This window comes from Typha angustifolia, chromosome 3, assembly GCF_048772165.1.
Source record: "Typha angustifolia cultivar Huaian chromosome 3, ASM4877216v1, whole genome shotgun sequence".
Lineage (NCBI taxonomy): Eukaryota > Viridiplantae > Streptophyta > Magnoliopsida > Poales > Typhaceae > Typha > Typha angustifolia.
Window position 1 is genome coordinate 8587385 of NC_133241.1, and position 26360 is coordinate 8613744.

General features: G+C 38.4%; 4 protein-coding genes and 1 pseudogene across 5 annotated transcripts; 3 read left to right on the top strand and 2 right to left on the bottom strand.

The window, feature by feature from the left end:
* Positions 1-392: 392 nt before the first annotated feature.
* Positions 393-11211, top strand: LOC140780055 (1,4-alpha-glucan-branching enzyme 1, chloroplastic/amyloplastic-like). 2 transcript variants are annotated; one of them, XM_073125360.1, is made up of 22 exons: positions 396-683; positions 1018-1172; positions 1533-1783; positions 2681-2779; positions 3195-3237; positions 3378-3437; positions 3693-3773; positions 4037-4153; positions 4390-4473; positions 4926-5047; positions 5694-5813; positions 5886-6015; positions 6107-6217; positions 6509-6637; positions 6906-7009; positions 7162-7306; positions 8036-8183; positions 8319-8419; positions 9345-9422; positions 9973-10128; positions 10442-10516; positions 10599-11211. In XM_073125360.1, the coding sequence occupies exons 1-22, from the start codon at positions 563-565 to the stop codon at positions 10683-10685; spliced, it is 2517 nt and encodes an 838-aa protein (XP_072981461.1). In that variant the 5' UTR covers positions 396-562; the 3' UTR covers positions 10686-11211. The 2 variants fall into 2 exon arrangements, with proteins under 2 accessions (XP_072981462.1, XP_072981461.1); XM_073125361.1 differs by lacking the exons at positions 9345-9422; positions 9973-10128; positions 10442-10516; positions 10599-11211 and having other exon boundaries at positions 393-683; positions 8273-8411.
* Positions 11212-12128: 917 nt separating this feature from the next.
* LOC140758123 (uncharacterized) lies at positions 12129-14318 on the top strand. Its single transcript, XM_073094163.1, has 5 exons — positions 12129-12431; positions 12685-12795; positions 12933-13013; positions 13155-13662; positions 13929-14318. Exons 1-4 carry the CDS (start codon positions 12171-12173, stop codon positions 13227-13229), a joined length of 528 nt encoding a protein of 175 aa, XP_072950264.1. The 5' UTR covers positions 12129-12170; the 3' UTR covers positions 13230-13662; positions 13929-14318.
* A 2002-nt stretch (positions 14319-16320) lies between these two features.
* Positions 16321-17212, top strand: LOC140758124 (stress-response A/B barrel domain-containing protein At5g22580). The gene is made up of 2 exons (XM_073094164.1): positions 16321-16493; positions 16939-17212. Exons 1-2 carry the CDS (start codon positions 16375-16377, stop codon positions 17129-17131), a joined length of 312 nt encoding a protein of 103 aa, XP_072950265.1. The 5' UTR covers positions 16321-16374; the 3' UTR covers positions 17132-17212.
* A 1913-nt stretch (positions 17213-19125) lies between these two features.
* On the bottom strand, positions 19126-20953 carry LOC140778351 (cytochrome P450 77A2). Its single transcript, XM_073123024.1, has one exon. The coding sequence runs from the start codon at positions 20881-20883 to the stop codon at positions 19333-19335; it is 1551 nt and encodes a 516-aa protein (XP_072979125.1). The 5' UTR covers positions 20884-20953; the 3' UTR covers positions 19126-19332.
* A 1437-nt stretch (positions 20954-22390) lies between these two features.
* LOC140758284 (fructose-bisphosphate aldolase 1, cytoplasmic-like) lies at positions 22391-26055 on the bottom strand (annotated as a pseudogene).
* Between the last annotated feature and the right edge of the window lie 305 nt (positions 26056-26360).

Genomic DNA, 26360 nt, shown 5'->3' on the forward strand with positions numbered 1-26360 from the left:
GAAGTCGTCCACGAGCACTCTCGAATCACGTGATCCGTTCCTTGAACGCAATATGCGGACCCGTTAAGATATTTCGCGGAAAAGCAAATTTCCTTTTTATCTTTTTGTTTATATATTTTTTTATTTTATTTTGGCCTTTCTGGATACTGGAAAGTGGAAACGGAAGCGGCAACAAATCATAGCCGTAAAGGGCGGCCTCTAAAAGCCTTTCGTTTCTGATCTCTCCACTCCACGCCACCCCTCGCTTCCCTTCCCTCTCCCAGTATGACGACACTTTTCGTGGGACCCGCTCGCTATCTCCATGCAGCTCTCCGCCGCACACGTATCACCCGCCACTCCCCCGAGCTGTTTCAAGAAGTGCGTGTTCCCCTCTTCCATAGGGATCCACTTTCCACTCTTCACTCTCTCTCTCTCTCTCTCTCTCTCTCTCTCTCTCTCTCTCTCTCTCTCTTTTCCCCACTCTTCTCTTCGGATCTGGCATCCGAGTCTTCCGCCTCTCTCTCTCTCTCCCCTTCTCCTCTTCTAAAAACCTAGGTTGCGGAAGAGCGTCATTACCTGATCGATGGCCTTTACTCTCTCGGGTGTACGTTTCCCCGCCGTCGCTCGGACCCCGGGAATCGCTCCACGATCGGATCGGAGGAGTGGGGTCGATCTCTCGCTACTGACGAAGGAGCCCTTCCCAAGTAAGCTCTTCACTCGCTTCTCCTTCTTGTGTTCTTCTGCTGTCTTCGCTCCTCTGTTCCCATTCTCTATGATCCGAGGGCATCGTAGCCGTGAACTATGCTTTGGTCGGTTGTGTTACACCGATCGTTAACTTTCCCGAAGCAAAATTTCATATATTAACGAGGGGGGAAGGAACATAGAAGCATTTTATAACATTTGGTTGGTTTTTTTGTTGATTTTATTTTTAGTTTCATAGATCGTGGAACCCATTTTGTTTCTAGTGAAGGATAAATAAAATGTCTTCCTGCTTCCTAGCTGGTTTGTTTTGTGGTACTTACTAAGTTTCCATTTTAGGGAAAATTTTCACTGGAAGTTCTTATGATACCGCTTCTGTGGTCGTTGCTGCAACTGGAAAAGTGCTGATTGCAGATGGGCAGAGTGATGGCTTATCATCGTCCGCAGATTCTTCTGGGGATGGGGACCCCGAAGTTGCATCTGGTGACTTGCAGGTAAATAAGCATGCGCAGCAGAGAAAGTTTCTTTCACTTTTTGTTGATTTCACAATCTCCATTTGCTGCAATTTTCGTTCTGAATTTTGCTCGCTGACAAGAAAACTACGGCGTATGTGTCTTAAGTTTGACCTAAGCAAATCAACTATAGGGAAGCTACACAGTATTTCAGATTTATTAGTTTCATCAACTTCTGACCCCCCCCACCCTCGTTTTAGCGTTTTAGGCCTATGTTAATCTACTTTTTCTCATTTCGTATAACTTTATTGAAGGTTTTCTGGCATCAAAATGTTTATGGATTGTCTTAAATCTGAGATCAATCTGCTTCTTTATGATGCCTTTTCTCTGGTTCTTTTGTAGGTTTTGGAGGAGGGAAATGCTCTGTCCATCGGAGAGGAAGACAATACAAAAAGTGGGCAGACAGGCACTTCTGTGAAATTTTTGGATGAGGGAAGCCTAAAGGAAAGTGTCGACCAGTCCGTTAGTTCTCAAGCCAATGTAGGTGTTGAGGAGGTAGATAGACCAAGAATTGTTCCTCCACCTGGTAATGGACAAAAGATTTATGAAATTGACCCATCTTTGAAAGATCACAGAACCCATCTTGATTACCGGTAGGTTTCTCATTTTCGCTTTATTATTTATGATTTTTTACTTCTTTGTGATATGGAGATTTTTTAAAGATTTACTGAATCATTTTTTTGAAGTGAAAAAGAGCAAAAATGTTTTGCTGAGTGCAATTTAGCCGATAAGAATAATTTCATAAACTCACGTCTGTCTAGCAATAAAACTTTCATTCTGCATCTCCTTTTTTAGGTCAGTATCGTAATTTGTGTCCATCATTGTTTGGGTTGGACTTTGGTACCATTCTTGAGATAAGCTTATTACTGAATTTCATAAAGTTATTGTGAACTTATGGAGATCTATTAGTTATACTCACAGCTATGGACTACCAGTAATGAGTAATCTTATTGTTTTAATTTTAGAAAGACCTTTTAAACTCCGTTAGTATTGTTTGTGCAAGGCCCATATGTGTTGAAAAGTCAAGAAGTTACACTTGATGTTTCTTTCCAGAAGGCTTAGTAATTTCTGGATCTGCAGACTGCAGCTGTATCATGTACTTGTAGTAACATAAAAAGGTAGACCAGTTAAGTAGGATATCTCTGAAATAAAGAACTTCAAAGAAGAAAATTAAAATGTTGTTCCAATTATTGTAGTATAGTCCCAAGCCTTATGATTGTATATCTCCATGAGACAATGATTATAATAGAACAGGTTCTTCTTACAAATACTATGTATGAACTGTAATATGTTGTACTGATCAACAACAGATTTAACCACTACAAGAAAATGATGTTTTTCCAATTATTGTAGTACAGTCTCAAGCCTTATAATGGTATATCTCCATACATGATTTATGTCAATGAGAGTGATTCTGATAGAACAGTTTCTTCACTTCTTCTTAAAAATGTTATGCATGAATTGTAATATGTTGTACTGGTCAACAACAGATACAGCCACTACAGGAAAATGCGCGCACTCATTGATCAATCTGAAGGTGGCTTAGATGCATTCTCCCGTGGTTATGAAAAATTTGGCTTTATCCGCAGGTAAACTTTATTGACTCTCTGCATGTATATCTATTCTTTTTTGCTTTTCTTTTTGACTGTTCCTTTCTTTTTTTATCAATCTTGGTTCCATATTTCTGTTCAGCTAATAGGATACCTGCGCACAAGAATATTTCTCAAGTATATTGTACAGCTGGGTTGTTTTGTATATCACGTAGTGTTATTCCATGGATTGATTAATCTTAGCAAAAGCCTAGTAGCTTCTGGTATTATCATTTCTTAAAAAAAAAATTAATAAACATCTATCATTTTTCTTCCATGTAGAAATTGAAGCCGTAGATTCTTGTGTTAAGGACAGACTAAAATCCCCATGTATCATTTTAGCCCATATAGAACTTGAAGCTATATATGCTCTGGGTAGCGACAGGCTCAAATTCTCTTCTCAATTTGTTTACAGTGGTGATGGTATTACTTATCGAGAATGGGCGCCTGGAGCAAAGGTTTGTTCTTTTGGTAATTTGTATCCGTATCTAAGTTCTCTTCACAAGTTTCCAACACAAATTTTATTGCATTTCTGCTTTCCTAGAATTCCTGTATTTTCTAGCTATTTCAAGAAATAACTTTATGGTTTTTGTTTCAGTCAGCAGCACTAATAGGAGATTTTAACAATTGGAATCCGAATGCAGATGTTATGACCCGAGTATGTCTCTGTAGCTTGAAATTTTTTTATCCTTTGCCTACCATTGTGCTGTTCTTTGTAGGTTAGTCTACTACATGTTGATGCCTCATTGAGCCTGTAGATTAGTGAAAGTTTCTTGCTCTAGCATCTATTTGTTGCTTTATACATGTCTTTTTTTGTGTTCGATAAGTCTCTTATATATGTGGTGCTTCAACATCCAGCTTTTTGTATGACAGATTCATTTCTTGTACACTAATTGAATCCTTCATTTGTCAGAATGAGTTTGGTGTGTGGGAGATTTTTCTACCAAATAATGCAGATGGGTCACCACCTATTCCACATGGCTCACGTGTAAAGGTACTGTCTTTTTAGGATTAACTTTTCTTATATTTTAGAATTACATTGGATATGCATTCAAAGGTCATATTCAAGTTTTCAATATTTTATCTTTATGTATTTGCACATTATTTTCATTATATGGTCTATATTTCAAATAATACATGAAAGTGGTTGCTGGATATTATAAAATATTCATATGCAAAATGAAATTTGCCTTTTCTGCATCTTTAGAAAATTAGACATTTATTATAAACAATTTCCTGACCTTATGAATCATACAGATACGCATGGATACGCCATCTGGCATCAAAGATTCAATCCCAGCATGGATAAAATTTTCTGTCCAGGCCCCCGGTGAAATACCATACAATGGAATATACTACGACCCACCTGAGGAGGTATTCTTCCTTAATTATTCAGCATTCACTTCATGCTGATATTGTTAAAAAATTTGTCTGCATGGTTACAAATTACTAACATAGGATCCCACCTTTCCGTCAAAAAAAAAAAAGGATCTCAACAAGTCTAATTGGTTGATATAAGTTTATCTTGTAAGCTTGAATTATATGGATCTTTTTTTTTTCTTCCAATAATTGGTTGCCTATTTGTTCTGAGCTATTGCATCCATTTGCAGGAAAAGTATGTATTTAAACACCCTCAACCAAAAGCTCCAAAGTCATTGCGCATTTATGAATCTCACGTTGGAATGAGCAGCCCGGTAATGTAGTCCGCTCCTTTATTTGTAGTAATGACCCGTCAAATTTTATTTTATAGGATATAAGCTGATGAGCTCTTTGACCATATGCAGATTTGCATTTTCTATTTTATAATAATTTTCTTTCTAGTGGAACCAAACACATACTACAATCAATGATATAGCCATAATCAGAGGCATTTTTCCTGAAAGAAATAACCTGCCATGTTCCTCCTGGATAACCTTCCACTGCATGATAAAATAACCACTATTCTCTGCAAATTTCCCTAAAGCTCTCTGTAATTTTTAATGTTGAAAGTGATCTCATTAATAAATCGTAACATGCTTTTTTCTGATATGTTGGTTTTAGCTAAGGGTTTATGAATTGTGTTTCACAAATATTATGGTTCTTGTACTTGAATTATGATTCCTGAATGCAAGGATTCTTTTTCTCTAACAATTTCTCTGCTATACAGGAACCCAAGATTAATACATATGCTAATTTTAGGGATGATGTGCTTCCCCGAATAAAAAGACTTGGATACAATGCTGTACAAATAATGGCTATTCAGGAGCATTCATACTATGCAAGCTTTGGGTATTCTCTGGATTCCTTTTCTTTGTTATTGTGCTTTTTCCTGGCACATACCATTTTAGTTTTTGTATTTTATCTATATTAAAATAGACAAACATGAATGTGTGGTGACCAGTTCTAGGAACATAGTGGTTGATAGTAAAAGTGTGCTAGCGCAACCCCTCAATCCCTATTTTTTTCTCCTACTGATTACAGAAGAGATTTCTATAACTGAAAAAGAAGTACATGAAATGAAGAACATAAAGAATCTGTTTAACAGAAAAAAATAATGTAATAATGACAATAAAATTATGGAACATATAGTGAAATGAGGGTTTTACCTACTGATATGTGATAACATGTATTTTATATAGTATGAATTGTTAATCTAAAGGTTGCACCTAGATTTAGATGCGCTTGGTAGTAGTCTACATATCTGTTACAGACTTACAGTTGTGCATTAATTTATGATATTTTCTTTCTACTGACATAGGTTGTCATAAAGTTGGCACCAAAGATTCTTCTTTGATGAATATTTATAACATTGCCACCAACAAACTTAGTGTCGGATTGTATAATCTTGTTCAGTTTTTTAGTTTCCACTTAGAAAGCCCTATTATTTCTTCTTGCCTTTCTTTAAAGATGATGACAAATTCATTTCTAAATGCAGATATCATGTTACTAATTTTTTTGCACCAAGTAGCCGTTTTGGAACTCCGGATGATCTAAAGTCCTTGATAGATAGAGCTCATGAGCTTGGTTTGCTTGTCCTCATGGATATTGTTCACAGGTGAGAAAAGTTTCTTAATGGTGATTTGTTGTGTCATGTGTGTTGTAGTCTTATTATAATTCTTTGATACAGCCATGCATCAAACAATGTCTTAGATGGGTTGAATCAGTTTGATGGAACAGATACACATTACTTCCACTCTGGTTCTCGGGGTTACCATTGGATGTGGGATTCTCGCCTTTTCAATTATGGAAGTTGGGAAGTATGAAATATTTGCAGTTTCTCAGCTGTTTGTTATAATAAATTTTACTCATTTTTCTTATATCTGTTTATCTTCTTTCTTCCATACATAGGTACTGCGGTATCTACTTTCAAATGCAAGATGGTGGCTTGAAGAATATAAGTTTGATGGTTTCCGATTTGATGGTGTGACCTCAATGATGTATACTCACCATGGGTTACAGGTAAGGGTCCACTGCTGCAATTTCCATGGTTTGGTAGTATGACTCTCTGTGCCATAAATATGACTTGATATCTAATTATGGCATTTTTGTGTGCTTAAAATATAAATTTTAACTGTCTTCATTGGCTTCACATGAAATCATCATCAATTCATTGTAGTAGCTCCTACTAACCTAAAATGATTTGTTAAAACAATCTGATAAGCTGGATTTAACACTGATATCTTTTATGTTGACTCTAGTAATGAGTATGTGATGCGTGTTACATCTGCTAATCTTTTCCCTTTCTTCCAGGTAGCATTTACTGGGAACTACAATGAATATTTTGGATTTGCTACTGATGTAGATGCAGTTGTCTATTTGATGCTGGTAAATGATCTCATTCAAGGGCTTTATCCTGAGGCTGTCACCATCGGTGAAGATGTAAGTGTTGTGTTATTGTTTCAGTACCTTATTCACTTAATTATAAATCCTACATGTTTGCACATTAAGAGTAGAATATTGAGTGATTTTAGTTGCTTTCACCATGGAGGTGTACTATAGTAAAGTCTATGTCTTGCATATGTTGCCCAACCAAATGAAATTCTCTCAACTTCTGTCTTTCCATTCACACAAAGCAAATCTTCAGAAACTAGAAAGTTTAAATTTTCTTTCTTTTAAAATTTTCTTTTCTCTATTCCTTTTCTTACAGGTCAGCGGAATGCCAGCATTCTGCATCCCTGTTCAAGATGGTGGTATAGGCTTTAATTATCGCCTTCATATGGCTATTGCTGATAAGTGGATTGAGATTCTCAAGTAAGTGCTTTCTAAGTAATCATTGAAAACATTTTCCATTTATTAATAGATCAAATTAATGCATTTTTATTGACTTTTGAGCATTTATATTCTCGCTTATCTCAGTACATATACTCAATAAGAAGTTCTGCATCTATTACTGCTTGCCTCAGGTTAAAAGATGAAGATTGGAAAATGGGTGACATTATTCACACACTAACAAATAGAAGGTGGTTAGAGAAATGTGTTGCTTATGCTGAAAGCCACGACCAAGCTCTTGTTGGTGACAAGACTATTGCATTTTGGCTAATGGACAAGGTGTGCACATAATGTTAGAACAGTTGAACAAATGTTACACATCTTTATGAACTTCTTAATAACATGATCGGTAAGCTGTAGGTTTTTCTATTTAAGAAACTTAAAGGTGCTACTTGGTGATGCTAAGTAAGAGAACTTACAGGTGCTATTTCCACATGAAGATGGAAATAATGCTATTCCAGCATCATTGGGGACCAACTCTAATGAATATTCTCAAATACTTATGTTAAGCAAGTAGACATACAGATTTCTTCTCCATGTGGATCTGTTTGAGCAGTTGCAGTAACTGGACACGGCAGTTGTAAAGTTGTATTTAAATGACCACACTTCTACATTTACCGTCAAACTCTATAATAGCCTAATATGATTTATTTGCTTGGTTGACCAAAAGAACATGGAAACTTATTGGTGATAGATTAATGTGTTAGTTTTATTTAGGTTATTTCGTGAAAAGGGGTGCCCAAAATTCCAAATGTACGAAGCTCCCACTAAAGGGGTTTCGGATGGAAGATGTTTGCGACATTACCCTCATTATTGATGAAGTTGTTTCCTTTTCTTTGTTCAAGCTAATAATAGAAATAAGCAGGTAGTATTTATTCATCACCCTAACATACATCGCTGCTTAACCTTTTTTGTTCTCTTTCCCTCTCTCTCCACATATATAGTTCTGTTAATTGGAAATTTAACGGTGTATTTCTCCTTTAATGATTGCTCTGCTATTACCTCCAGGACATGTATGATTTTATGGCTCTGGATAGACCATCTACTCCCCGTATTGATCGTGGAATAGCTCTACACAAAATGATTAGACTAATCACGATGGGTTTGGGTGGAGAAGGATATCTGAACTTTATGGGGAATGAGTTTGGACATCCAGGTAAAATATACGACTCCATTCATATGTCTTCAAAGCTTAACTGGATCATGCCATCATCTGCAGCTATTATAACATTTCTCATCTTACAGGTCCATTATTTGATGTGATTCTCTTCCTCTAATTTTTGTCTGACAGAATGGATAGATTTTCCAAGATGTGAGCAACGTCTTCCAAATGGTTCGGTGATTCCGGGGAATAACAACAGTTATGATAAATGCCGGCGTAGGTTTGATCTTGTAAGTTTGAAGAGTGACTTTTTCAGCAAAGAGAATTAGAAAAGAATCAAAATTAAATGAAATAGGGATCTGTTTGTTTTTACTCTCTCTTCACTTTGAATATTGATAGTTGCACTAAGACACCTTGCATCATGCTTTTTAGACCAGGAAACCGGTGATGCATAACCTAAAGGTTAAAATAGCATAATTTGGTTAGGTACTTCAAGAATGCATCATTTGGTTAATGGCTAAGGTTTTCCTTATGCATCCTGGAAGCATGCTTGATTATTGTTGGTTGCAGTAAGATACCATGTATCATGCGTTTTAGGTCGAGAAACCAATTATGTAGAACATAACGGTGGACAAAAGCATAATAGTCAGATTTAAATATATTGTGGCTACTTATTCAAGAAGAATGTGTCATTTTTGTGACACGGTAAGGCTTGCCTCATGCACCCTGGCAGCGCATGGCACTCACAATTTGGCAAAGCAGCGGCATGCCCTCCTAGACAATGCTTTGTCATGGTTCACGTATGCTTAGTTGTTCTCTTAGCTGCTGAAGAAATCTCCAATTTTATCTGAAAGAAGAATTATTGGACTAGATCTTGTGTAAACTCTCTCAATTAAATGATGACTAAAACTTAAAAAGTATATATAGAGGTTGCAGTTCCTTTTAATCGTATATGATTAGGGATAGAAGACCTTCTCGAGATTCAGTCATAATTTGTAAAACCCATTTATATAACTTATGCTTCTACAACTAGGATAGGATGCCTTCATGCCTTGTCTAGCAATTTTGCTGTAATTGTGTAAATAATATGCCCTCTAAGTGGGTTGCTTCTTGACTTAGAGAAAGATTCACATGCAAGCAAAAATGCTTTGTCTTCGCTAAAATAACTATGGATGCCATTCTCAAAATTGATTATCATTTTATGTTTATTTTCAGGGAGATGCAGATTACCTTAGATATCGTGGAATGCAAGAGTTTGATCAGGCAATGCAGCATCTTGAGGGGACATACAATGTATGTATTACTTTTTGGGTTTTTTTTTCTCTGAAACTTATCTTGCTCCTTATGTTGAGATGATGAACATATTACGAAATCTACTGCCTTAGTCTACTTTTCACCATCTCTTAAGGACACCAGCATATTAGCATGTACAATATAATTTCTTGTGAAAAAATTGTACCTGTTGATTTTTTAGAGTTCCCATATGCTCGCATGAATGCTGATAAATGAGTAAAAACAAATATGATCACATATAACTGGTTAGTGGAAACATCAAGGAATGTGAACATTGGTGGAAACAAAAAGAACAGCTGCTGACACATCATTGAACTAGCTTGTAAGGAATCCTTTGATCACATTTAAAGTGAAACATGCTATGGAATATGTTCCATTTATTAGGAACTGTTATTTAAAGTTCCCATTTTTTCCAGAATATTCAGTATAGAATTTTTCAGCTTTTCTGAAACTATCCTTGACTAAATACTACATGTGGGTTTCTGTTATGGGCATCTGTCCTAATTAGATTTAAGTATGGATATTTATGCATCACATTTTTTTTTTCCAGTTCATGACAGCGGAGCATCAGTATATATCACGGAAAGATGAAGGGGATAAGATGGTTGTTTTTGAGCGTGGAGACTTGGTATTTGTTTTCAATTTCCATTGGAGCAATAGTTATTTTGATTACAAAATTGGCTGCTCAAAGCCCGGAAAATACAAGGTATGGTTCTTACTAGAAGATGGACAATTTAGGATATCTAATGGTTTAACTGAAGTTTCACTTACAAATTCTCTCTCCAACTTTATTCAGTATACTTTCCTGACTAAAATTTATATAATTTGTATTTCCTAAATAATACTCCCAAAATCTAAGTACAATAGAATCTGCTCCTCATAATTAATATGGTCAATTGAATATTGTTGTGGTGGACTTATATTGCTTGATGCTTTAACTAGGTTAATTATTCCTTTACCATATAGTGCATATATGAAATACAGTAGTAATAAAATGCTGAACTTTCCCCTCCCTTTAGGTTGTGCTAGACTCGGATGATAAACTATTTGGTGGATTTAACCGAATTGATCACACTGTGGAGTACTTCACCGCTGTAAGGCTGTATCGACATGCTTTTTTCCTTGTTACATATTTACTGTCCTTGAACTAACAACATAGCTTTTGATGTCATCCAGGAAGGGATGCATGACAACAGGCCTCGTTCCTTCCTAGTGTATGCCCCAAGTAGGACTGCAGTTGTCTATGCTCTTTCAGAGGACTGACTCATGAATCGAAGTGCAACTCCGCAGTTGCACAAAGAAGAGCCACAAGAACTCCATGTATAGGTTGTCGCCCTAGTGTCCATCAATATGTTCAAACACACATCGCAGTTGATGGTTTTCATCTATTTCGGCATCCGCACTAGGGCTTTATGGAGGACCCGTGACAGTCAACATACCAAATGCTCAAGTGATCATTAACCTCTAATTTGAAGGAGCGCTCTGGAAGACTGAGCTCATTCCAGAAGTAACCTAACAGCGCCAGATCTTTTATCTTCTAATTGCTTTAGATTATGTCTACTTCCCTTCCGCATTTTGTTTCATGTTTATCTAATAGACTTGCTTTCTCCTATTACTTGAATGTACATGTTTATCAATCATGTGAATGACTATTGTTTGTTGGATGACTAAATTATGTGTAGACAAGGCCTCCAAAATGCTTTGTATTCATCAAACAGAGTTCATTTTTCTCAATTCTGCACATTTGCACATGCTGTTGTAAATAAATGAGACCAATAATTTCTGTTTCCATTTTAGATCAGTGGTTGCTTTCGTTTATATTGGTGAGGAACTCGGCAAATTGTTATAAATGTCCCAATGACGGTAGGGTGCTTTTACTATTTTTTTTTTCTTAAAAGAAAAGAAACTTTATTGGTTAATCACTGAGTATACAAAAAGCTCTGCTGACAAAAGAGGAGGGTGCTTTTAGTTTAGGTGTACCGTAAGTCAAGTACCTAGTTTTAAAAGGTGAATTTTCTTAACATAGTTTAATTCATTATTCATTTGAAAGCTCAGAGCTGTTGACTGCTATTGAGGAACTGTCAGTTTTATAAGGGCTACTCTCAAGACACATTGAGGAATGCGAAAAGCTGAAATAGAGTTCATTGTTGAATTGCGTACAAGCAGAGCATAATTTGAAAACGGATGCAAAGAGAGAATTTTACAGCAGAAGGCAAAAATGATGAAGGAAAAAGAAAACGGTGATTTCATGGTGAGGTTGAGAGGCCATTCAATGTTAGCTCATACGTTGCATCCTATGCTGTGTCTTGGTTCCTACGGCTTCGTTTCTCCCCCATATCAGGTGAACCACCTTTGCCCCTACTCTACATCAAGACTTCATAAAGAAACACCCTATAGCCATGGAGACAATGTCTAGCTAGTCTTTTGTCCAGTTCAAACTAGACTATCGTAAAAATGACGTAAAACACGAGTTCATGAGAGCTAGCACAAAGGGGAGAGGGGGAAAATTTAACAAATATTGCATGCGCAAAAGGGTTTTCCAAACAAACACACGTCATTTTGACGTTAAAGTAAATAAGCGTAAAGCGTATAACAACTAAAGACATAGCCAACGCACCAACTTTGGAAGATGACCGTCATACCAAATCGTAAGCTTTATATTAGAAACCAACCAAAGTAGTTAATTATTTAACCGAATGAGTTCCTCTACCAGTACTAACTAAGAGTTGGGGCTCGTGAGACGTAGACATGCAGAATCAAATGCAAGCATCGAAGCAGGAGCAGCAGCAGCAGCAGCAGATTCCACGAAGCAAGAACTCTAGGCACAGCTATGGAGAGAACCCAACTATGGAAGAGAAAGAAGTGGAGGATACTTCGAGGTCAGCTCTCTCTGCATTCCGAGCAAAAGAAGAACTCATCGCGAAGAAGAAGATGGAGGTCACAGAGAAGGTTTTTGCTCAGCTAGGCAGGGTTGAAGAGGAAAGCAAGCGCTTGGCAGGGATTCGTGCAGTAAGTTTGATCATGAGATATGATCATAAACCGTATTCTAGAAAACAATGAGAAGGAACACTTGGATACTACCCATCTTCATCACCAATTAAGTCGGTTGACATGCTGTTATATAACAGATATAATTAGAAAACTTTTAATATGTTCACAGCGTATCTTTCTGCTAGTGTTAGTTATCCAACTAGGAAGATAATAACAATAGCACAACATATCACCGTAATTGTTCATGCCAACTTGAAATTAATTCTTGTAGGAACTTGAAGTAATGGCAGATCCGACGAAGAAAGAAATTGCCGCAATTAGAAAGAAAATCGATGCAATTAACCGTGAGTTGAAGCATCGTGGGCAGAGCTGCCTTCAGAAGGTGAAGCCCACATCATAAACCGTCTAAAATGGAGGATTAAAAAAAAAAAGTATTTGAGATGTTTTTTTTTTCCCTCAAACTTCTATGCATTACAGTTAAGCTTAGCCAATGACTGTTAATTGTTATTAAATGTAAAGGAGAAGGAATACAAAGAAGCTCTTGAGGTATTCAATAGGAAGAACAAGGCGAAGGCTCAACTAATCAATAAGTTAGTGGAGGTAAATATCTGGATTCATTAATTACTTCAATTAATTACTAAGAAACGTAATTAGATAGTTAATTAGTTATGGAAGTTGTCATCATCTATGTAAATATCTGGATTCACTCGGTAATCTTTGCTTCTTCTGATTCCTGAGCAGCTGGTTAATGAAAGCGAACAACTCAGAATGAGGAGGCTGGAAGAGTTGAGCAAAACAATGGAGTCCCTTCGCTAATAATGATCATGATCTTAGTTGCGGTGTCTCAGTTTGGATTTGAATTATTTGTTTGTTTGTTTTTTTTGCTTGGTTTGCTTTGTTATGATTTGAGTCATTTGACAGCATGATGTTGATTTAGGTAAATCATAAAGGATATTATAAAGTTGTAATCGATCGACAAAGTACTAACATGAGATTGGATGAGATGAGATGAGAATGTAAAGCAAAAGGACTCATGGGTGAATAGACCGATGGATTTGAAATATAACTAAGGAAACAATACGGAAACTATAGGGTGTAAAGCATAAATTTACAAATTATATAATAAAATGTGAATCGCCTTTTAGGTTTCGAGACGACCCGCCTAGTGCCTACCTTCGGATTCAATATCGACGATGGTGAGTGGTGACAGGCAACACAACTCATGAGATCGGCCACGAATCGCCCCAAGGTTCGCTAATTCTCATCAAACCATCTCAATTAATCAGTAGGTTTTTGGTTATTATCGTCTTCTCTAATACCGCGACAACGAAAGGGTTATACAATGATTTCGTCGGGGAAATATTAGTGCTAGACAAATATTTGTGGCTAAGACTCAAATTTTTTTGTTGGATTTTATCAACAAAATATGTGTTTTTCGTTCTATTATTGTGTGCCACTTAAATGGTCAAAATTTTGTTAGAATTTGGCTCAAATTCATATTTCAGTATTTTGCAGGCTTAATGTGTCAGTGCATTCAAACGTGCCCCATGGGCATTCGAACGCAATTCCCAGACGGAGACTAGGTGATGCAGGTGTTCGAACGACCCAGCCGCGTTCGAACGTGAGCCAACTCGAGAGCAGCTGTTTTTGCAAGCGTTCGAACGGCCCTCTCCTGCGTTTGAACGCCCATTTGGTTCTGCTGCTTTGATATTGGGCGCGTTCGAATGCGACGCGGAAAAACCCAATGTGAACCGACCCTATAAATATAAATGTTGGGTTTTAGGGTTTGGTATGGACATTTTGCAAGAGAGAAAAACTTGTAGGGGAGAGTCACCATTGTTTAGAGTGAGATTAGAGTTGTAAACTCTTTATATTTGGTAATTTGCATAGTGGATTGAAGATTGCTTCGCCCGTGGACATAAGCACATCGTCGAACCACGTAAACCTTGTCTCTCTCTCTTTTCTCTTAATGGTTTACATCTATTTAGTGTTCATATTCGTGATTACCTTGTGTATTTGAAATTCTCTACAATTAGCATCTTATATTTGGAGTTCTCATATTGATATTGGTATTAGATTTGCTAATATTTGGTTTGCCCCAAATTATTGCTATTCTATTTGGATTTGTTTGATGACGAAGAGTTTTGCTTCCACTTCCCTCACCCATTTGGGTATTTGCACAAAAAATGTTAGCATAGGATCAAAATTTTGGGCTTTCGCTAGCCACTACAGCAAAGATGCTAGTTGAAAGTTACGTTACGTTAACGCAAGGATGATCTTAAGAATATGATTGGAAAGGTTCCGTTTTTTTCTTTCTTTTGGAATGATGATCTTGGGAAACAGATAAAATTGTTGCTATCGATTGACTGTATCATCATCCCATATGGTTTATAGGTCTTATTCCAAAGTTTGTTGTAAAGTAAGGTGATGGATGAAAGATAAAATTAGATCAGCATCTGTTGAAATGCGGTAAGAATAGATTTGTGATGCAGGTAGTACACCTGCGTGGTCAGGGAGTACCCCCACTTAATCCTTGCACACGTAGATATTAGATCCAAAACTGATTAAAATCTTATTGGATTTTTTCTTATCACTTACATAGCCTGCATTATTCTCTTTTCTTCCTTGGATAAACATTCTATTTGCTATTATTCTATGGTGTGGCATGTCTAATCAGCAGCCGAAATTGTAGACTTAGTAACTTTTATAGGAGGAAAATGGCTTGCACATTTTTCTCGTGGGCATACATTTCACACGTTTGCTACCTCGAGACGCCACATTTCTACGTTTATACTAGGAGATTTGGTCAGATTTAAAACGTGCTGTGCCACCTCTCCACCAAGTAGCCGTTATATACTCCCGGACTTTTTTTTTTTTTTGTGAGTCAGACGTATCTCATTTCAGCATAGATATGGAGTATATTGTTTGGACGGCAGATTTTAAGATAAGAGAATCCTCTCGGGAGGAGCTGTTCATTTATGGACCATTTCTTCTTCTTTTTTTGTGCCAGAGACAGTGTTCACACATTGTTGGGCGTTAACTGCTCTAGCATAAGAAATTGTTAACCAAGAAACAGAAGGGAAACATTTGGAGATTCATCATAGTTTTGAGCACTCTGGAACTTGTAAGTAGAAAGTGACTGCCTGTTCTCCAATGCAGTGAGTTAGAGAAACAACAGTTTAAGATGTTAACACCAATTAACAAAAGTTGACCAAGATGTAGAATGTTCATTCTCGAATTTCTGGCGGGCTTGGTTTACAAATAACCATTTGTTCAAATTATGGAGAGAATCTATTCATTCAGTAATAAAATGGTTTCAAATTGAGTATATGGTCTTACTTGGGTCTTTTCTTCTGATTATCGTGGAATTTTTGTTATTCTCTAGGAACTTGCTTGCAAGCATGTTATCAGCCATGATTCTTGTGTAATCCAAGGTAATTCTGTACATCAATCAGACCTGCTAATAGCAATATAAATTGGCTATAGTGATTAGAATAACTATGAATGACCTTTGAGGTTCTTGGAGAGAGATTCTGTTCACAGACAATTTCTTTGACATGGTCCAGGAAAATGACCTCACTGTGTAAAGAAAGAAAAGGATAATCAGTGCAGGGCAACATGACAACTGCAGGGCAACAACCTCCTATATGAAATGAATTTTGGAAACTATCTGGTGATATTTTCTTCGGAAGCAGATCAGAAGCCTCATAATCTGGTCGGTTGTGTCTGTTTTTTGCCGGATCCATGATGATTTAGTTGACGGATGTTGGCTCCTCCCCCATAGTGTACAACAGTACAAGGGGACCGCGAATAATTCACGTGTCCCCCTGCTGAGAAAAGTGTCTGTTCATATTGCTTCTCACATGGGTAATCAGACTGAAGAGCCTATAAATTCAGGTAAACAACACCCTTTTGATTTCAAGCAATTGCATATTTCCTCATACTATTTGAGTTCTGAAGCATGGGAGAAATCAAGCACTTGATTATAGTGAAGTTCAAGGAAGGGGTTGTGGTGCAGCAGATATTGGAAGACCTCACAAAGCTTGCTGCAGAGCTGGACATTATCAAATCATTTGAATGGTATGCTTGTTCTTGCTATGATTTTTTTTTTCCATTTAAGAAATTATTGGCAGTAAAGTTCAAAATATTGGAAGCCGATGTTCAAAATATTTGGTTTTGATAGAAACATTGTTTTTTAAGACAACTTCCTTGCCAGATGACCTATGTACGTGTCCTCTCTAGAGATATTAGTATATTACAGCTACTTCATACTTCACAGAAAAATCTAGAGAGTAATTATCACAGGCTACGACGATGATTCATTGATTTGTAAGTTGAGACTTGAAAGTAATTTCACTGGCTGCGCTAGAAAAGTGTGTGCCAGCACAAAAACATGAGTTGGTGCTCATCTTCTTCCCCTTGTTCAACAACATCTAATGAAAACCGTGTCAAACTAAAACTAGGATGGATGAGTTGTTTGGTACTTTAATCGTGACGGCTACTTCTATATGTTCATCTCATGCAGGGGAAAGGATATCGTGAACAAGGAGATCCTGACGCAAGGCTTCTCTCATGTTTTAGTGTTAACCTTCAATAGCGCTGAAGACCTGGCTATTTATGTGAACCATCCCAGCCACAATGCCTTCGCGATTACGTTCAGGGCAGCCATTGAGAAGATGCTGTTGCTCGACTACCCTGTGGTTCTTGCCAAGCCTTAAAAAGTATTATATCAAAGTGTATACTATGGGATATTGTATTGTTTGCCTGAATTCAATAATAAAAATGTCTGTTTGCTTAAATCCTTAGTGCTAAAACAATGTATGTTTTGCATTTTCGTTTTATAATCGTCGAGTCCAGTGGTGGAACAGCAGTCTTTCTTAAGTTGCACGGTGCACGTACTACTGTTAACATGGATTCCTTTCACGAGAGAAAATCTGCAAGGTATGCAGGTAAGTGGTATTTCTATACGATGACCTACCTGTAAAGGAAAAGCGTTCTCCCTGACACAGTGGTGGGCCTTCTATTATCCCCACCCTCCCTTAATTGTGGAGCTTAGCGGCAATTTTAAGGCAGTGGTCCTTGTCCTTTCCGTTGCTCTTTGTCGAGGCACGCATCCAATGAATATAGAGTTTAGGTAAAATAAAATTAAAAACGAAAGTTCGATACTTATTTATAAATTATGAAATATAATTTTATAATCAAACACATATTTATACATATTTTAATCAAATAATATACAAAAATAAGTCATATGATAAGTCAGAATATTATCACAGATAGAAAGTATAATAAAATTATGCATATTTTTAAACAAAATTTTTAGTGTAATTTTACATACTTATTTATTATTAGTAATTTAATATAAATTTATTTAAGATAATTATTATGTTTTACAATCAAATAACAAAATATAAATAAAATTACAGATATAATTAATTTATATTTGAGATATATGCATATAATTATTCTTTAAAAAAAAAAACTTTTGCACAAACCAAACTGAGACTTTAGTTAGTCCCCAATATTTAATGGAACAAAACATCAAACCCAAGAACACAAATAAATTACACAAAATAAAATAGCCACACTAGATTTACAGAAGCAAAGAGCCTCCAATCAATCTGTGTGTTCCTTCCGTCCAACAATACAAGACAACTGTATAAACCTTTATAGTTAGGAAAATGGAAGATCATGAATCTACATTAGATAAGGAAAAAAAAACCTTACATGGGTGGGTTGGAATTAGGGAAGGGGAGGCAAAAGCTTAGTCGACTGCAAATCGAGCCCCACCACCAACATGAAACCCAAGATTTGAAGCGATAGATGAAAAGAAAGGAGAAACTTAAAAAAAAAGGAAGAGAGCCGAATTAATGGAGAAATAATAGGAACAGAAAGATAAAGTAGAAGTCATGAGGGGGCAAAATCTCTCATGAGGAAAGAAGAATGCCACCGAACCCAAGCATTTCTAGGATATCGATAGACGAACACTGTAATCTCAAAGAATTTTCTGACTATATTATTTCCTCTAAGCATGAAGATAGGATAAAGACTCCTTAACATGTTTATCATTGCATGAGATGATGCTTATTATATATAAATTGCGACAGGTAAATTCATAATATATATATATATATATATCTATCCTTACTATCTATGACCTGCCTCTCTAAAAACTGAGGGAAGGCTAAAAAAAATAAGAAAGAAAAATCAAATCGCACCATGTCTGTAACACGTAAATGCTTTTACTTTTCCTCTTGAAGTTGTCGGAATAGTTGTCAAATATTTAACGGGTACTGTTAAATAAATAGTTATTGATTTTTTCCATCTCTACACAAACACCATGTTACATTTATTTATTAGTAGGTCTATATACTCTTTTACGGAGAAAGCTAAGGAACTTCTAAATCATTATCCTCATGTTCTTTGTCTTCTACACTAGTAATAGTAGAAGCAACACTGTGTATACTCAGCTCTTAATTTGAGGCTGACCTAGATCATTCGTATATTTTTGGACTTTGTTTGATTTGAGACTAAATTTTAAATTTAATTAGTTAGTCTTATATTTTATTTTTAAATTTTTTAAAAATAAATTTAATTATTAAATCACATTATGAATTTACGAGGTTCCTTGAACTCAAACCAGATAAGTACTTTTTTTTTTTTTTGGGACAAATAAAGCAAACAAGTACATGCGTGGTTTCCTTTAGAAAAATAAGAACTCCAGTGGGAGCTCATCTAATATTTTATTTACTAGCGAGCCTTTCACCTTGCAATCAACAAAAAAAAGAAAAAAAAAAAAAAGAAAAAAAAAAACTAACACTGTGAAACACCATCATATTTAAGCTACGAAGATATTGTTGGAAAAGCAGACGATATGTAATACATATATAAGAAGGAAGAAGCAGTCGGCAGTAGGTAACTAGTAGTTCCTGGGCTTGATCATGGCGAGGAGTGGCCTTTTCATGACGACGGTGAAGTCGAAGTTGTCCTTAAAATCCATCTCCGGCTGCGACGGGTGGGCCTGCCACTCGAAGGCCTGGACCATCCTCGCCACCATGAGCGCGATGTGGGTGGTCCCCATCCCCAACCCGGGGCAGATCCGCCTACCCGCCCCGAACGGTATCATCCGGATCCCGCCCGACCCGGTCATGTCCGCCGCCTCCCCGCCCGTTAAGAACCTGTCTGGGTCGAACTCCATGGGCCTGGCCCACAGCTTCGGATCATCCGAGATCGTGGCCAGGAAGATATCGAGATTCGCGTCAGTGGGGATATCATAGCCGCTCAGTTGAGCATTGGGCTGGGTCGCGGCGTGGGTGAGGGAGAAGTAAGTGGGCGGGTGCCTCCGGAGTAGCTCCTTAACGAATGCCTGGAGGTACGGCATGTTCTCTGTGTCCTTCTCGTCGACGGGCCGAGACTTATCTACATGGGCCGTGATCTCCTCGTGGATGCGGTCCTGGATGCTTGGGCTCTCGATTATGCGGGCCATGGCCCACTCAATGGCCGTGGCGGTGGTGTCCGTGCCCCCGTTTATGAACTCGGAGCAGAGCGTGACCAGCTCGGAGTCACTCGGGGCCGAGTCCCGCCCCTCCACTCGGAGGTCGATGAGCGAGTCGAGGTAGGAGAATGGGGCCTGCGCCTGGGCCTCCGCCGAGTCGGTAGATGGGCTGCGGAGGAATTTGCGGCGGCGGTTGATTAGTGGGACCAAGGTCTCCATTTGCTCCCGGCGAACCGCGACCGCCTTGGCATGCTGCCGAATAAAGAAGAGGCGCAGGAACGGGAGGTAGTCGTCCATGCGGGCCCCGATGATTAAGAGCACCCGCTTCATAACCGCATCTATGTGGACGATCTCCTCCTCGTCGAGATCGAGGATGCCAAACGTCATGCAGAGCAGGATGCAGAACACCGCGAAGCGAGCGTTCCGTAGGACCCACACCGAGGCGCCGTCGGATGAAGCGGCGGCCTCGGATCTCAGCCGCTCGATAAAGCGGTCCATTGCGCAGTTCCTCGCGGGGCGGAATTCTCGGAGGCGAGAATTGCTGAGCATGCCGGAGACCATATTGCGGCGAAGGGAACGCCATTCTGGGCCATAGGTGGAGGAGTTGACGGTGAATTTATTGCAGCTAAAGATGTTTCGGGTCTTGTTCTCTGCTGGCCGGCTGGCGAATAGTTGACCTTTTTCGATGAGGGCCTCGTGGGCCAACTCGGCGTTGCTGATGATGATTAACGTGCGAACGCCCATGCGGAGGGTAAATATCGGGCCGTACTCTTTGCGAAGATCTCGTACGTAGTGCATGAAGAGCTTCCCCGAGAAGGCCACTTGGAAGAGATTGCCCACTATAGGCCAACCCGGAGGACCAGGTGGGAGTTTGAGCCCTTTGTGCTTTCTACTCTGTTTGAATAGTAAGACGACAAGGAGGGAGAGGAGGATGGCAAGTGTGGCCGTGAAGGTGGTGAGAAGAAGAGAAGCCATGGCGATGACGATGGCGATGGCTATGGTGATGGTAGTGGTGGTGAGGACTGAAGAGAGGAGAGGGGGAGTGTTAGATGTAGTAGAGAGTAGAGACAAGGGGTTGGGGGATTGCAATAAATATCGCATAGTGTATTGCTGGAAAATATGGTTGGGGAGAAACCATTTATATGAGTGTTCTTGCACCGTCACCGCACCAGCTACTACGAAGCTGGTTGGAAGAGTACATTTTGACAACAGAAAGCCACAACTGATTTTGACCCAAACCAATCCTGAAGCTTTAAAAGGGTTTAATCTTAATATAATTAGGTTCGGGAATATAAACCAATTGATCCAATAATTAAATTAAAGGGGCAGAGTTCCAAATCCTGCTAATCCGCCGCCCCTACAACAGATAGGATCGACATTTAAAGCCTCTGTTTGTTGGTGGGAGTTGTAGTGGATAGATGGAGGGGAAGGGTTGTATGGAGAGCATCGAAGGGGTATTACTGGAAATAGAAATTTGAATGAACATAGACGAGAATTAGAGGAAGCAAGAGATGGGCTGCAAACCTCCAATGTCATTTATGAGGCATCTCTTTTGGGTTTACCAATTTAATTCCTCTACCCTACTTCTAGAAGAGATTTCAATTTTGTTACTTAGTATAAGATTTAGGGTTATGAGGAAAGCAATCACAGTGGGCGCTGGCCGCTGGCGCACATAGCTTCGGTCTTCAGAAAGCAATGTGGGTCATGTAGGTCACGTGACAGTGGACCTAAGTGTCAAGGGACTTCGTTCGTGAATTGCTCCCACGTATAATAATTATGTTAAGCAGCTATAACCATGGATAAGCCGTATCCCGTGAAATCTTTTACCTTAACGAATTGTTTATTTTCAGGGAACCACCCATTTGGTTGCGGGAGGGTAAATTAAACGGATGAGAAAGGTGAAAGGTAAAAGGTGAAAGGTCATTTAGAAAGTTGGTTGCATTTTTAGTCTAGGATTAAAAATTATTTTTAAATTATTTTAAAAAAAAAAAAAAAAAAAGATTGTTGTTTACCTTTCATAGGGAAGAAGAATGCAAACAGGAAAAGTGTGACACGAGGAACTGCGTGACCTCCCAAGCTCGTCAACCTGGAGCCATTTGTCCCTTGAGATTAAGCCATCTGCCTGCTGAAGTTCTACAAGACAATTCGCATTCAAGACGACGGTGATTCGAGTTTCAAAAGCCAAAACAGTGGGTGACGATCGATTTCAGCCGAACTAGCTAGGATATTTGAGCACGATTCCCATTATTCTGCTTCGCTTTCACTAATCCCACCTATAAGCTAAACCTCCAATACCACCAGAGTCACTGGGAAGTACATCCAAAAAAGACCAAGTTCGTGACAATTACAGATACCTCCTCGGAGAGGTGATGGTAACAATATTCATATGTGAGATGTCCGTTGTGTAATTTCACAATACAACAAATGAGGATACAAACTACCTTGTGTCCTCTTAATCATCAATGCTCCGCACACAAGAAAGCAAAAGAAAGAGAAATTAAGAAACAGATGAAAGAAATGCAGGTTTTGTTGTCCCGATAATAGATTCCAGCAGCAGTAAATAGAACAAACGTCTACAAACTTGACTTTGCACAGTGTACCAAACGACCTCAACTTATTCCTATCATGAAACTACTACTGAGGGCCTTAAGCACTGCAAATGACCAATGGGTGAACCAAACAACTATGATTCCTTGTAAGATAGTAGTTGTAGTCCTTGACGTGGAGGGCCTGGAGGCTTGCTGAGGCACCTTCTCCTTTCTCCCTTCTCCCTTGGGCTGCATCTCCCTTGTATGACCCAAGGGTGGCCTCTGAGTTTGCCTTGCACCTAGAGAGGAAACCAGTCCTTGCCGTACTCAACGTTCTCTTCTTTTCCAGCCCCCGTCTTGAGTGCGATCTAGTGCAGAGCAAGCCCAAATGAGAAAGAGAGTAACCATGGCTTCTTCCCCTTAAGCTTGTTCATGGCATTTAGATTCAAGGTCGCCTCCTCCTCGCTCTGTCCACCAGAGAGGAAAACGATGGCCGGAACTGATGCTCGACCATCCTCCTGGCATATGATGGCATAGCGAGCGAAACCATTGGCATTCTCATTGATGACTAGCTGGGAAGGCTCATTGGGACCAATCTTGAGGATCGGCACGCCACTTGGCGAAGCGAGTGCCTGCCTCATAGTACTTGGCACAGCGCTTGCCGAGGTCGTCATGGACTTGGTTGGGATTTCGCCATTGGTGCCTGCAAGCTCAACGGTGCCCTTGTCTACTTAATGCCGGGAAGGACCCCGCCCTCCTTGAGAACATCAACAAAGGGCTTTCCCTCGGCAGTCTTCTGGTATTTTTAAAGCGTCTCCTCAAAAAGGATCACACCATTCAGGTACTGCAAAGCTCCAGAAGTAGAAAAGAGGAGCTGACGAAGTGCTCGCCAGTTGGGCTCGACAGTCTCCACATTTATGCTGGCGAGACACTTCCCAATTGTACCAGTGGATTTGTCAGCCGCTAGAATACCGTTGCCAGGGGTGCCAATGTAAGCAGCAGTGGCAATAAGTTCATCTGCAAGGGAAAGTAAATAACTGTTGTTTTGCAAGAAAATGGGGGCAACTCAGAATTATATAGCACAAAAATAGCAATATAAAGTTAGAATACAACATCTGAGACGACACAGTTGTTGCACCTGAACCCAAGACAAAACAGAAAGAATTACATATTAAAAATTACAACAAAATCTTAGATTTTCTTTATTTTATTAAATCACTCTTAACTTTTCTTTTAATGCATCTAATACACTTCAACACTTACTTAAATATTAGATTATGTAAGTTTTATCACAAAACTCCGAATAAGATAGAAACTTTTAAACATAAATCGGTGAATGTACACTTAAGTTTCAATGTGAATTAAACACATGAAAAAAAACGGCATGAACTTAAAATAGGCAAAAACTTGCAGAAAAGAATATCACATGAGGACGAGATTCCTAGATTATCCAAATGCCAAAATAAATTAATAAAATATCACGTGAGGACGATTATTAATTGTTTATGCAAATCATAAAAAATGCGTAGTAAAATCTGTAATTGATAGCCAGAACTCCCATATTGTTAGTACATAAGGGAACTAGGTGGTATATGCCAAATTTGAAATGCAAAAATACAAAAGAAATTGAGCTCGATATCTAAGAACGTATAATAATTCTCAATGTATTTGCAATGAGATACTGATTGCGCAGATCATGTATTATCTTACACAATATCAACCTCTTTATGCCAGGACATGACATAACTAACACGTAAGAGCATAAAATAATATAGTCGAAACCCATATAACAGAAAAGAAAAGAAAAATTAGTGACATTTACCATGCCGATGTGTTTTTGTTGAAATCCTATTGCTTATGCAAAGCATGGCCTACGATATGTAACATCTATCAGATATAAACCGGAATGCGGAAAGGAAACCACAAATATGCCAACCCATATTCACAAATCTAAAAGGGAAAGGCTTCGATTTCATTATCTTTTTCAGACCCAATAGTTATAATAATCTATCTACCATGATAATTTCCGCAGTAACCAGAGATCTTCTTCACCTCGCACTCTCTCTTCGCTGGGTAAATGAAGAGCAGAGGGGGGAAAAGCGAAGCGATAATAAGTTATAACGAGAGGGATTTACAGCCGGCAAGTTGGCTTGGGGAAGAAGAAGCTTCGGGGATATGGTCATCTCGAATCAAGATAGGGCCTCTCTACAGCCCACTAAAGGCCCATATAGAGTCTTACTAACCCAAGGCCCAACAAGATTAGCATCCGCTTTTGACGCATGGACGATGCAAATGATTCAGAGTTTCATACTTCTCACGTCGAATTACCATGATAACTATATTTAACAGAACTTTATGTTATTATAATGCAAGGAATTGACGCTTTAAATTATAGCACTTTCTATCCTTGGAATTAGAGATCATAACCTTGCAACATGAAATAAAAAAGGAGAGAAAAATGATGCAGCTGACGTAGCATCACTTTGACACGAAACCTTTTGGGCGGTGCGAAGACGAAACGTAGCATTCGCAATGTTTATTGTTTAATAGATGCAAGATCTTTATAACGATGGGCCGTTAATAATTCTATACTGAAAGGCAAACTGCTGGGTAGAATGTCACAGACCAGAGTAACGGGAGGTTTTATAGGCATTGGTAAAGCTTCGGCTAACGAGCTTCCCATCTTGGGGACCAAACAAAACAACAGCAGCCACTTCAGATGTCAGTGCATCCGTTTTTCTGCTCAGGAAAAGTTTATAAAAACAGCTAAAAAGCCCTCAAGAAATTTATCCAGAATCCAATCGCGCATCATGCTGACCCACAGAATCGCCAATTGCATGCGGCATGCCTCTCTTATTGATTTATTCTAATCTATATTGTTGGCTATAGTTATGCTTTCATTTATTTGTACTGCTGGTTGTCCATTATCATTCTACCCTTCCAGCTAACTGTCTTTATCATGCGTATAATGTTCAGTACCTTGGATCATTTCTGGTCGCTAGACTGAAAGCTAATGTAAAATTTGCCGTTTGAGCTTATAGATACTGCAATGAATATATTTGGACTCTTTCTTGAACCATTGTGATACTGTCCACATTACAGTTATTAATAATTGTAACACTGCAATGCAGACATAGATAAGAGAAGAATCTGCCGGCTGCTTCTGGTGGCCACATCATACCATTGTTTCCTACACATCATTGAATGAAATTAGATGATGCAATTTTTAAGGTCAAGATGTTAGTTAAATATATGGTAAGGCATTTTTTAGGATATATGGCAATCAATTAGGCAACATTCTATTTTTAATTTGAGAATCACAAATGCTAGTATCAATCAAATGACACAGATATTGATTTGAATCCACATGAGGCATCAAATATCACATCCTATATATCCCTGTTTGTATTTAGTTTAAAAGAGGATAGATTTCTGAGCCAGGTCACTTTCTCTCACGAGTCATGGCAATAAAGGAGAGAACCATTGCAACAAGATGTTCTTTCTTAGTGAAACATCCTTCCAGGACTGTTTCAAGCAGTTGAGGTTTCAGGTAAAGGTTGAGAGTTGCAGAAAGAGACTCATCTTTAGGGAGAATTGATGGCAAGAACCAACTTGACATTGCAATCTTAAAACATGAAGGTGACTGTCCATCCTTATCTCTATTGACAATATTATTTCTAACAAAATGCAACAAAAAAGAAAAAAAAAAAACAAAGGAGAGAGAGAGAGAAAAAAAAAGAAAAAAGAAGAAGAAGAGGGAATATGAATCCTGTAAATCTTTCTTCAGACGAAGACGACATGAAAAAGACAGAGATATATCACAGTGGAGAGAAAGGACAAGGAATGGAACATATGGAGGCACAGATCTTGAAACGTTGCAGTTGTATGCATGCATGATCAAAGAAAAAAAGAAAAGAAAAAGAG